The sequence below is a fragment of the Dendrobium catenatum genome, unplaced genomic scaffold (assembly GCF_001605985.2).
Source record: "Dendrobium catenatum unplaced genomic scaffold, ASM160598v2 fragScaff_scaffold_670, whole genome shotgun sequence".
NCBI classification, from domain to species: Eukaryota; Viridiplantae; Streptophyta; class Magnoliopsida; order Asparagales; family Orchidaceae; genus Dendrobium; species Dendrobium catenatum.
This window is the reverse complement of record NW_021319132.1, coordinates 83997-96207: the sequence shown is the minus strand read 5'-3', so window position 1 is coordinate 96207 and position 12211 is coordinate 83997. Positions and strand designations below refer to the sequence as shown.

The 12211-nt window shown below is 38.6% G+C and overlaps 1 protein-coding gene across 2 annotated transcripts; it reads left to right on the top strand.

Moving 5' to 3' along the window:
* The first annotated feature begins 3918 nt into the window (after positions 1-3918).
* On the top strand, positions 3919-6107 carry LOC110094805 (beta-galactosidase 4). 2 transcript variants are annotated; one of them, XR_003701087.1, is made up of 9 exons: positions 3919-4288; positions 4363-4458; positions 4559-4671; positions 4777-4843; positions 4939-5031; positions 5114-5257; positions 5644-5732; positions 5887-5959; positions 6039-6107. XR_003701087.1 is itself a non-coding variant. In XM_028695726.1 (8 exons), the coding sequence occupies exons 1-8, from the start codon at positions 4022-4024 to the stop codon at positions 5837-5839; spliced, it is 882 nt and encodes a 293-aa protein (XP_028551559.1). In that variant the 5' UTR covers positions 3919-4021; the 3' UTR covers positions 5840-5959. The 2 variants fall into 2 exon arrangements, 1 of the variants encoding a protein (XP_028551559.1); XM_028695726.1 differs by lacking the exon at positions 6039-6107 and having other exon boundaries at positions 5827-5959.
* Positions 6108-12211: the final 6104 nt, after the last annotated feature.

The window sequence follows — 12211 nt, the reverse complement described above, 5'->3', positions numbered from 1 at the left end:
TTCCTCAGTAGACAGAAGAAACTTCGCGGTAGACACGCAACGTGGGCTAAATCCTTAGCCGCATTCCACTTTATTTTAAAGCACAAGTCGGGCAAGCTGAATCAAGTGGCGGATGCCTTAAGTAGGCGGTATGTATTAGTTCAAGAAATGCAAGCTAAGCTCATGGGTTTTGACTCCATTCGAGAACTACATGCACATGATATGGATTTTACAAATATTTGAGAGAAATGTCAAAACCATGCACATCAATATTTTCAAATCCGAGATGAGTATTTATTCTTCCACAATTACATATATGTACCTAGGTGTTTGCTCAGAATTATTTTAATTTCAGAATGCCATAATGGCGTCTTGGCCGACTATTTAGGTCGAAATAGAACCTTGGTGTTGACCTCTTTTTTGACTCGACCTCACTTCCTTGGACCCATGGGACTAGGTTGACCAGGTCAACTGTTGACTTGGTCAACCCAAGTCTTAATGGGTCAATATTGACCCATTAAGCCCATTAAGAGCCCGGAGGTCCACACTTGGCTCTGGTCAAGGAGAAGTTCTATTATTTTGCTCTGCCTAAGGATTTATGCAAATATGTGAAAGGGTGCAGAATCTGCCGACAAGCAAATACTATAGGAACCAATGCAGGGTTGTATTTGCCTTCGCCCGTTCCTCAAGTACCATGGGAAAATGTCTCAATGGATTTTGTGATGGAGTACCCAAAACTCAAAGAAATAAAGATTCTATCATGGTGTTTTTAGACCGAATCTTAAAGACGACCCACTTTGTGGCTTGCAACAAGACCCTTGACGTCACTCAGATTGGTGATCTCTATTTTAAAGAAATAGTTTGTTTTCATGGAATTCTTAGAACCATCACCTCGGATCGTGATGTCAAATTTTTAAGTCATTTCTAGAAAACTTTGTGGGGAAAAATGGGAACCCGACTGCAATTTAGCTCGGTCGCGCATCCCCAGAAGGATGGCTAGATAAAAAATGTTAATCAGAGTCTGGGAAATCTTCTACGCTGATTTGTAGGAAAGAATCTTCAACAATGGGATTTAATTATGGCTCAAGTCGAGTTTGCATTCAACCGGTCCCCTAACAATACTACTCAACACAGTCCCTTTGAAATTGTCTATGGAAGTAATCCCTTGACACCTTTTGACTTAATTCCTATTTTTTCCCCCTCATCCAATAGTTCTGAAGTGAATAGAGGAGCCTTGAAATAAAGAAATTACACCAGCAAGTCCTCAAACAGAATAGCAAATACCAAGTAAAAGCCAATAAACACTAGAAAGCCATCCAGTTCCAAGAAGGAGACCTCGTCTGTATCAGAATGAGGAAAGAGTGATTTCCTCCCGAACCCTTCGGGAAGATTAAGCCAAAGGCCGATGAACCTTTTAGAGTCTTCAAAAAGATAAATGACAATGCATATCAAATTGTTTTGTCGGGTGATTACAATGTTTCAGCTGTGTTTAATGTAGCTAACTTAACCCCTCATATTGAACTTGAGTCTTCTCCCACCCCGGTAGAATGATGCTGGAGCGTCTACTTACAAAGTTTAATTCCTGTGTTGCTATGCTGTGTGCCAGCGGTGTAGCCTGGCTTTGGTTTTGTCTTTCTTTAATTTATATAAATAATCCCTCTTAGAGGGAATAGAGGATTGATTTATTTTGGAGATCCTCTTTCGAGAATAAGAATTCTGCTTTTGGTATTTCTCTGTGTTTCTTTCTGTATCTTGATGTGATTGTACAGATGGTGAAAAAGAAGAGATTTAGCAGTCTGCGTGAGTGTGGGTTATCCAAGGCCAAACGGTGGTAGCTGAGTTTGGTGCCTACACTAGACGTCTTTTTTTTCCCATGTATGAGCATTTCAGTGGTGACTCCGGCCTCATGTCATGCCTTACTAAACCCTATATTGAATCATATACTAATGTAATTTATACATTAATAGCATTGATAATATTGATAGAGAGAGAGAGAGAGAGAGAGAGAGAGAGAGAGAGAGAGAGAGAAATGTGCGTGCATTGTATGTATTGATTTCATATAATTGATGAGATTGGCAACATTACTGATATTGACACCTGAAAGTCATGATTTCTTTACTGATTTATGAATGTTTTTAGTACGATTGCTTTATTTATCCCTACATCGATCAACTATTGATTCATTAAAATGATTTCTTGTTTTGTTATTGATCATTTTGAGCCTTATGAATGATAGTTAATCATCGATGCAATTGAATGTTGTTGATTATTTTGATTGAATTGATAATGCATATTGATTCTTAAAGCCTTGCATTAGAAGCTTTAGTGAATTTGAGTTAGTACTTGACTTTTCAGCTCATTATATGAATTTTAATGGTTTCAAGTCATTTAAGGGATCATGACCACGTGAAGTGAGGTTGTCAGATATCCTTATATTTTTCTTTTGATTTTATTTTATGTTTTATTTTATTCTTTTGTAGTCAATAGCTATGAATAGATTATTGATTTCACTGATCTTCTAACTGTTGTATATGATTTTAGGAGAATTCATAGAATGAAATATTATGATGTATATTATTTTAATTGTTTTCAATAGAGTAATTTATATTGATGAATTCATATAAGCTTTGATTGATTACTTGAGCGATTAAAAATATGTAATTCTTTCAAATTTGATCTTGAGATGTGACAGTGAGAGTAGCAAAGATATTTATAATTTAATATATATAAAAATACTATTAGTCGTGTAGCGTCGCACCGCTTAGACCTAATATCACAGTGCTACATGTTAAATTCAAAATTACTGTAGAAAAAAACTCAAACGCTGCACCAGCGATTTCTTACACCATTGTGCTTTCAAGCATAGTGCTATTGTGCTTTCAAATAAAATGCCGCAATATTACAAATCACAACGTCGAAGCACTCTAATTGAAACAACAATTTAATTTTTTTTAAGAGCTTTTATATTTTCATATTTTCATGTTATTATAGCCTCTACCTTCCGAGAGATTATTTTGTGCGGACACCGGACGGTTCACACTCAGGTACCGATCGGTATCGAGTAGCGCTCAGTAGGGGTGTAAATTTTTAACCCGACCCAGAAAAATCTAGGTTCGGGTCAACCCGTTTGTGAAATGGGTCGGGTTCAGGTTCAATAAACTGACCCGTTATAAAAATCAGGTTGGGTTCGGGTTGACCCGAGAACCCAAAAATGATTCGAAATTAACCTGGAAATAGTCCCTACCCGGTTGCCCGCGTCGACTGCCCGGCTGTCTAACGCGTCAAGTCGCGTCGCGTTGCTTCACCGTTCGGGAATCACGATGCGTAACAGGCTGCTAGCGCTCTGTTGCCCGCTTCGGCTTCGTCGTTTGCGGTTCGCGTGCCAGCACGGAAACTGGCAAGGCCTGCTTCGGCTTCGCCACTCGCGTGCCAGCGTGGCAAGGCCCACTTCGGGTTCAGTCGCGTTGCTTCGCCACTCACGTGCCGCGGTGCCGCTGCCGCCTGCGCCTTGCCGCTGCTCTCCTGCTGCTGCTGCCGGCTGCCACTTCGAGTTTAACTAACCGGGTCGGGTCGTGTCAACCCATGCGGGTTGGGTCCGAGTTGAGATAGCCGAATCATTAACAAAAATTGGTCGGGTTCTGGTTGACCCGTTTAGAACTGGGTCAACTCGGGTTCGACCCGAACCCGAACTTGAACAAGCTGATATTAAATGAACACAAACATGAACACTCACATACTCGGCTCGGCTCGATTCATTTGTAGCCCTACCAGCCATCCCTACCCCTCCATCAAAAGTGAGTTCTCTGTCATTTTAAATTTCACAAATTAAATACAAAATTTTATTTTATTGTATTTTGAATAAGTTTAACCAAAAGTTAACTAAATTTCAAAATACAAGAGAGAGAGAGGAGCGAGATGCAATGATTGATGTTTACACGCCACGGCGGGACCTCTTCGCTCCGTCGTCTTTCCCTCTTCGTTAAGACTAAACTCCAACTCTCTATCTCACCTTCTCAGTCCCTCCCATTTCCTCCTCCAGTAAATGGACGTAGAGAAAGTAAGCCTCTCCAAACATAAACTAAAACTCTTCCCTTTACAACTATTTACTGCAGTAAAGCAAGTGTCGGCGCTGCCGACGCGCTCGGTTGCCGCCGTTCTCACTCTGGCGGCGGTGGTGATGATATCGACGGTGTGGTTCCTGCCGCCAGCCACCGTCCCTGTCTCTTACGACCGCAAGGCCATCATCATCGAAGGACAGCGTCGAATCCTCTTCTCCGGCTCCATCCATTACCCTCGAAGCACACCCGAGGTGGGCTTTCAAGAAAACTACCTTGTTGCTTCGTCTCCAAAAATCCAAATCTTCCGTGATTTTTTGTGCTCCAGATGTGGCCGGGCCTTGTCAAGAAGGCAAAAGATGGCGGCTTGGATGTGATTCAGACTTATGTGTTCTGGAATGGCCACGAGCTTTCACCTGGAAAGGTAATTTGGTGCCTAAAGGAGCCTTTTTTTATTTTTCATTGGAATTTAATCGAACATTTTACAGACGTGAACTTGTAAGATTTTTTTTTTTCTTTTGTAATATTACTTCGAGGGAAGATACGACTTGGTTCGATTCATCAAGGTGGTGAAGGATGCTGAGCTTTATGTGAATCTTCGTATTGGGCCTTACATTTGTGCTGAGTGGAATTTTGGGTATTTTTCTAATTGATTTTTCTAATGTGAGAGATGAAGTTTATATTATTTTATTTTATTTTTTGAAGTTTATTCTGATGAGTTCTCTTATTGTTCCATCGACAGGGGATTCCCTGTCTGGCTCAAGTATGTTCCTGGCATTAGTTTCAGAACTGACAATAAGCCTTTTAAGGTATACTTGTTTTTTCCTGTATTTCATGCCTCAATTATTTATTCAATTCATTAAACTGATTGCCTTTTCGGGTCGACAATTTTGATGGCGAAAAGGTAGCAATGCAAAGATTTGTTGAGAAGATTGTTTCCATGATGAAGTCTGAAAAGCTATTTGAGTGGCAAGGTGGGCCAATCATACTTACTCAGGTATTCCATATCTTTTCCTCGTGATGAAAACACTCAAAGGATCAATTGAAAAAACTAATTAAACTTTCATTTCCATGTGAAGATTGAGAATGAGTTTGGCCCAGTTGCAGAATATGGAGGAGCAGATGATCTTTCTTATGCACAATGGAGTGCGAAAATGGCAGTTTCACTTAACACTGGTGTGCCATGGATTATGTGCAAAGAAGATGATGCTCCTGATCCAATTGTATGTCTATATTTAGTCCATCTGCCTCTATCTTTATCTACTCTTTTTGTTGGAAATGTAGATACTAATGCAAATTCTATAAAGATGAGAAGAAGTATTATAAAGATAGGTTTAATCATTGTTTATGGAACTTTGTAGCTATTTAATTAATTAAAAATAGTTTCTTTTGTACTTTATCTACTACTAATAATTAACTTTCTAAAGAATGCCCCACTTGTTTTGTTGTTGATTTTAGCTCCTTTCATGGAGATTATTGTACTGTATTCACTTATTTACATTTTCTTTTTGATTTTTTTTATTCAGATACTGGTTTTTTAAATTGATTTGGTCTTTTTTGTTTCCTTTTCTTTCAATTCAATATGTTTTTCTTGGATCTTTGGTGGCAGGTTAACACCTGCAACGGATTCTTCTGTGATGGATTCTCTCCTAATAAACCATACAAACCTGCTATGTGGACTGAAGCTTGGACTGGCTGGTAATTGATCACTTCTTTCAGCTTATAAGTTCAGCTTGAATTTTTTTCCTTGCAAGTAGTTTAATATAGTCTTATGAATGAAATATTTATGTAGCATCTCATTGTAAACTTTGTAATGGAGGTTCACTTCGTATGGTGATCCCCTTCCCCACAGACCTGTTGAAAATTTGGCTTTTGCGGTTGCAAACTTTATCCAGAAAGGTGGATCATTTGTTAACTACTACATGGTAAGAAATTCTGGCATTTGATTGATATAATGATTTTTGATGAATCTTATGGTTTTCATTGTATTTTTTGTCCTTTTAGTACCATGGAGGAACAAACTTTGGTCGCACATCCAGTGGTCTATTTGTTGCAGCAAGCTATGACTATGATGCTCCAATTGATGAATATGGTATACTGAAAATTTTTACTATATGACATCTATGAAGTTAATAAAATACATTTGTTGCTTCATATTCATATTTTCTTTATCTTATTAGCTTCTTATGAGATTGGAGGTTCTTTATCAATAAAAAAAAGATGCTTTTTAAGTACTTTGTGGCATATAGTTATTGAAATACTAAATTTTGTTGTTAGTAGACATCTCTGAATTTGCTTAATCTTGTTATTGTTTACTTCCATCTGGTTATTTGAAAATTATATTTGATTGCTATTAGACATTCAGTAATAACCATATATAAGGAAGCAATAAGTTCATTAATCTGCGTTATGCTATAATAAATATTTCGTTTTCTTTACACATAGCCTTCAGAGTTTACCCTTGAATATTAAAATTATATCATTATTATTTAATTCTTATTTTAATGTAATCAAACTGAAACTAAATATCAATCATTCTTTCTTGCATTAGTGGCAATTTTCTTGCATTGTAACAAGAAATGGTTTTATATATAATTTATTAATTTTTCATTCAAAATGTTTTTTGAAAAGAACAAGTGGGAAAACTTCATAAAAAATTGACAAAGAGAAGAACATCTTGACATGTTGATGTGGGCCATCTCTGCCATCAACCAAACGCTACACGTCAGCCTAAGCACCTCACCACTCCTACCTACTGCTACTACTTATAGTTTTAATACCTGAATATACAATATAGTATAGAACTAACCTTTTTTTGTGTTTTGCTTGATTTATTATACAGGATGCTCCCAGGGGAGCATAAACTTACACCAATCTGTAGTTGAAGAATTATCATGAAATATTATCAGTTATCCCTTTCGTTTCTATTTTTTTGTTTTCCCTAGTCTTGTTGTGATCTTAATCTACTACCACACCATATTGGTATTAGAGCCATCGTTGCAGGGGGTGAATGGAGGAAGACAGCAGGCAACAGGCAGTCGACGGCGATCGGAGTCTAGAGGTCTTGTGGGCGGCGCAAGCCAATCTCACATGACATGTTGAAAAGCTTACGGCGGACGTTGCAAAACTATCTGCTAAAATGCGACGCGGACTGTATCAAATCAAGACATGGGGTCATCTTCATCTAGTAGTTCCAATACCCACACCAAATCTACAGACGACTAATATGAGGGAACAAATTTCAATCGACCCATACACTTGCTTCCAGAAGATTCGATTTTCGAGGGAGGAGGCGAGCGGCAATAGCGTTTTGAAATATACGAGTCTACGGACAGGGAGCTGCCGTAGTATTATGACCCCAGCCGAAGGTTTGGAGGACCACCACAACACCAAGGAGAATTTCATGTCAAACTGGATATACCGTTATTCGATGGACAGTTGCACATTGAAGATTATCTGGATTGGGTGAGAGTTGTTGAAACCTTCTTCGAGTATATGGAGATATCACCAGAGAAACAAGTTAAGTATGTGGCTTGTAATTTGAAAGGAGATGTTAGTGTTTGGCGGCAGCAACTTCTACAATCATGTTGCTGAGAAGGAAAGGGCGAAGTTCAGAGTTGGTACCAGATAAAGCAAAAGCTACGAGGTAATTTTCTGCCCACAAATTTTGAGCAAATTTTGTACCAATAGTATCAACACTACACTCAAGGAATTGGAGTGTTATCGATTATACAAAAGAATTTTATAGACTAAGTACCCCTACAATAATTTGAATGAATCCGACAACCAGATGGTAGCAAGATATATTGGGGGTTTAAGAGAGGCCATTTAGGATAAGCTTGAATTAAGCTCTGTTTGGTCTGTGTCAAAACCCGTGAACTTTTCCTTAAAGGCGGAACTCCATATTAGTCGGCATTCACGTAGCCACAACAGAAGAGGCTACGGGGAATACTCAACGGACCCCCAGAAAATGTTTGTTTCTGCTCAGACTAGCACGCTCCTAAGAAATATGGTGAGCATACTTGCCGCTGTGCCACCCCAAGGTGCTGAGAGTAGAATTCCGAATAGAGCTAAGGCACATGTGACTGAAAATCCATATACTAAACCATCAAATTTCAAATGTTTTAGATGTTTCTAGCTATGCCACAAGTTTAATGAATTCCCACATAGGAAATAGGTGCAAGCGTTGGAAGGGGAATACCAAGACAATAAGGCTGCCGAGGTTGTTAATGATGAATTGGAGACAGGGGAATTTGTGGGTGATAAAGGTGAACCAGGCGTCTGTGTGCTTCAAAAGCTATTGTTAGCTCCCAAACAGCCAGTCCATTCTCAGCGAAATGCTATTTTTCGAACTCGGTGCACTATTAGTGGCAAGGTTTGTGATTTATTGATTGACAATTGATGCACTGAAAGCATAGTATCCAGAGCTATTATCCAAGCCTTATGTCTCAAGGCGACAAAACACCCCATCCATACAAGATCAATTGGGTTAAGAAAAATATGGACATCATTGTCTCCAAAATGTGGAGAGTGACATTTTCTATCAGCAAGCACTATGTCTGCGAAGTCTTATGTGATGTCCTCGACATGGACGTGTGTCACCTTATTCTTGGTCAGCCATGGCAGTTTTATGTTGCGACTTAGTTTTCAAATCTTTACTTTTATATCATGTGAGTTTTTGATGATACCAAAATATTATTGTGTTGATTATTTTTTTCTTCTAGCACATATTGGAAAAGTTTTGTTTGTGTATACTAATGTTTTCAGGGAAATTATACTTTAGATTGCTGAAGACTTCAAGACAGATTAAATTAGGGTTTATTATAATTGAAGTATATACTTTTTTTTATTTTTCTTGAGTTTGAGAGAGTGTGATTGTAATTGGGTAACCGTGCACACACACTGGGAGAGTGAGTCAAAATTTATATTTTTTAAAACTAATCATACAGTATGATTTTACGATTTGACCTATGTGTTCCTCCAGAAAACAGTTAATCGAATCATGCCTTAGAATTTTTTGATTGAACTATTCATACTGTATGAAGTTACATTCGTACAGACTACGTCCAGAGTACGAAATGGCTACGTACTAGTTCGTCCGAAATGAACTCACCATTTTCTAAACTAATTGTACTGTACGAAATAAGTTTCGTACAGATGACGTCCAGAGTACAAAATGGGTGCGTACCAGTTCGTTCATAAGAACATGCAAATTTTTTGAACTGTTCGTATTGTACGAAATTGGGTTCGTATAGTCGATGTCCAGAGTACGAAGTGGACTCGTCCATTTTTGTACCAAATGAAGCATGATTTGGTTAAACTGATCGTACTATACAAAATGAAGATTGTATAGTACACAAACCAGAGTACGAAATGCATTTGTACAAAATCGTACCTGATGCGTGTTCATTTCTTGAACGGTTTATACAGTATGATGTTAGTTCATACATGCGACTAAAAGAGTATGAAAACAAGTTCGTACAAAATCGTACCAGGATTTTTGAACTGTTCGTACATACGAAATACGATCTTACTGTACGATCTAATCAATCAAATTGAAATTTTTAGTTTTTTGGATGGCTTTTCTTGTCCTTTCTATATAAGGTCCTAAAAATTGACTGCCCAAGAACTCCTATTGTGAATTTCTTTTGAGATTGAACTTGGAGAGTGTTTGGGAGAGTGTCTTGGGTTTGGAGAGTGAGAGATCTCTTAAGAGGGATTTGTGAGGGGATTCCCAAGGTTGCCCAACGGTGAGGATCTTGCTTGTTCTTCAATGTTCTTCCCTACTTTCTTGAAAACTCTTGAAAGAAGATTTTCAAAGGAGCGCAGGTACTCTACCGACACCAGGAGGGTGTGAAAGGACGACAGTTCTCTGTCGACACCAGGAGGGTGTGAAAGGATGACGGTTCTCTGCCGATATCAGGAGGGTGTGAAAGGAAGTCGGTTCTCTGCCTTCATCAAGAGGGTGAGAAAGGACAACGGTTCTCTGCCGCACTAGAGATTGGTGGAAGAGAGGGTAATTATAAGGGCTTCTCCGCCTTGTTGTGGGAGCAAAATGAGAGTCATTTTGGTATAGTACAGTACCTGAAAAGGGGGTCTTTAGGGAGTGGACGTAGGTCTAGTTGGACCAAACCACTATAAATTTCTGTGTTATTTGTTTTTACTTTTATTATTTTTTCATTGTTCTGCACTTTAATATTGTGGTTGAATAATTAATTTTGGAGAAATTTTTTATTGTGATAGAAAATTAAATCAGATTTCTAAAATTTTCAAGAGATAATTTTTAAATTATCAATTCACCCTCCCCTTTTGATTAGCATTGGGACAAATTTAATAGGTCTAACAACCTATTCAGACTTTCATTTAACGCTGGGGTAGTTTATGACGGTAGAACCAATGTTTATTCATTTGAATGGAAAGGCAAAAAGCTCAGCTTTCTCCCTGTCATGCTAGCAACAGAGCGCAACCTGCACTCACTATTGTTTTGGATAACTATTCTTCACTCCTGGCGTGGCCATACATCTCTCTTGGCAGTAGTTATGATGGACGATAACCCTGCAGCAGGCAATCGACCTATCTTTAATGATATACATTAATTATTAGCTAAATATTCTGATATAGTACCCACATAATTACCTGCTTATTTATCGCCACTTCGCTCACTACAACATCAGATGGACTTCCACCCCGATGCATCACTACCAAACCTCCCACATTACAGAATTATTTCCAAGGAGCATGCTGCCTTACTAAACATAGTCGATGAACTACTACAAAACCAACTGATACAACCCAGCTTAAGCCCATGTGTTGTTCCGACGCTATTGGTATAAAAAAAAGATGGGTCTTGGAGGATGTGCATTGATAGTCGAGCTATCAACAATTTTGGATAGCTCACAATTAAGACCCATAAAGGCATGTATGAGTGGAAGGTCATGCCCTTCAGCTTATGTAATGCCCCCTTGTCCTTCATGAGGCTAATGAACAAAGTGTTGAAACCACTCCTCGGCAAGACATGCATGGTTTACTTCGATGATATCCTAGTGTTTAGTAGCTCTATCAGTGAACACTTGAAACATTTGGTTGAAAATTTTGAGTTGCTAAGGACCTATAAGTTGTACCTAAACCCGAATAAATGCGAGTTTGCAACAACTTTTATTCATTTTCTGGGTTTTATTATAACTAAGAAAGACTTCAATATGGATCAGAACAAGGTGTCAGCCATTCAAAATTGGCCCACCCCGAAGTCCTTAAGGGAGGTCCGCAGCTTCCATGGTCTTGCCAACTTTTACCACCGGTTTATACGTGGTTTCAATATACTGATGGAACCAATAATTGACTGTATGAAACTCCCTTCCTTCAAATGGTCCAATAAACATCAAAACAGCTTTGAAGCTATTAAAGCTGCCATAATTTCTGCTCATGTATTGGTTTTTCCCGACTTCAGCAAACCATTTATGTGGACACCGACGCCTCTAAAATAAGCATTGGTGTCATGTTGTCTCAAGGAGACAGACCAATCACATTTTTTGTTAGAAATTGAGTCCCCAAAGGCAGCGATGGTCAATCTATGAACAAGAGTTGTACGCCATCGTTCATGTGCTAAATCAGTGGGAATATTATTTACTCCATGAAGACTTCGTCTTGTGTAGTGACCATCTAGCCCTACAGTTCCTCAACACTCAGAAAAACATAAATCGAATGCAAGCAAGGTGGGTAATTTTCTTACAAAAGTTTAATTTTTTTTTAAACATAAAACAAGTGCACAAAACAGGGTAGCTGACATACTAAGCAGAAGGTTGGCTTTGCTGACCCAGCTACAATCGGAAATTACTAGTTTAGCTTGCCTTATAGAATTATTTTGTCAAGATAGAGATTTTATGGAATCGTGGCAAAGGTTTTTAGAGGGAAAGCCGTATGGTGACTTCACAATTTGGCATGGATTTCTCTTTAAAAGCAACTCTCTGTGCATTCCAGATTCCTCTTGGCATCAGCATTTAATCAAAGAGTTGCATTGTGGTGGCCTAGTAGTTGACCTTGGGCATGAAAAGACACTGGAACAATTGCAACAACGATTTTACTGGCCTCACTTAAGAACAGATGTATGTGGGCTCCGAAAATTCGGCCACGGCCTCCGCTTGCTTTTCTTATTCGGCGAGGGAGTTTTAACTGAATAA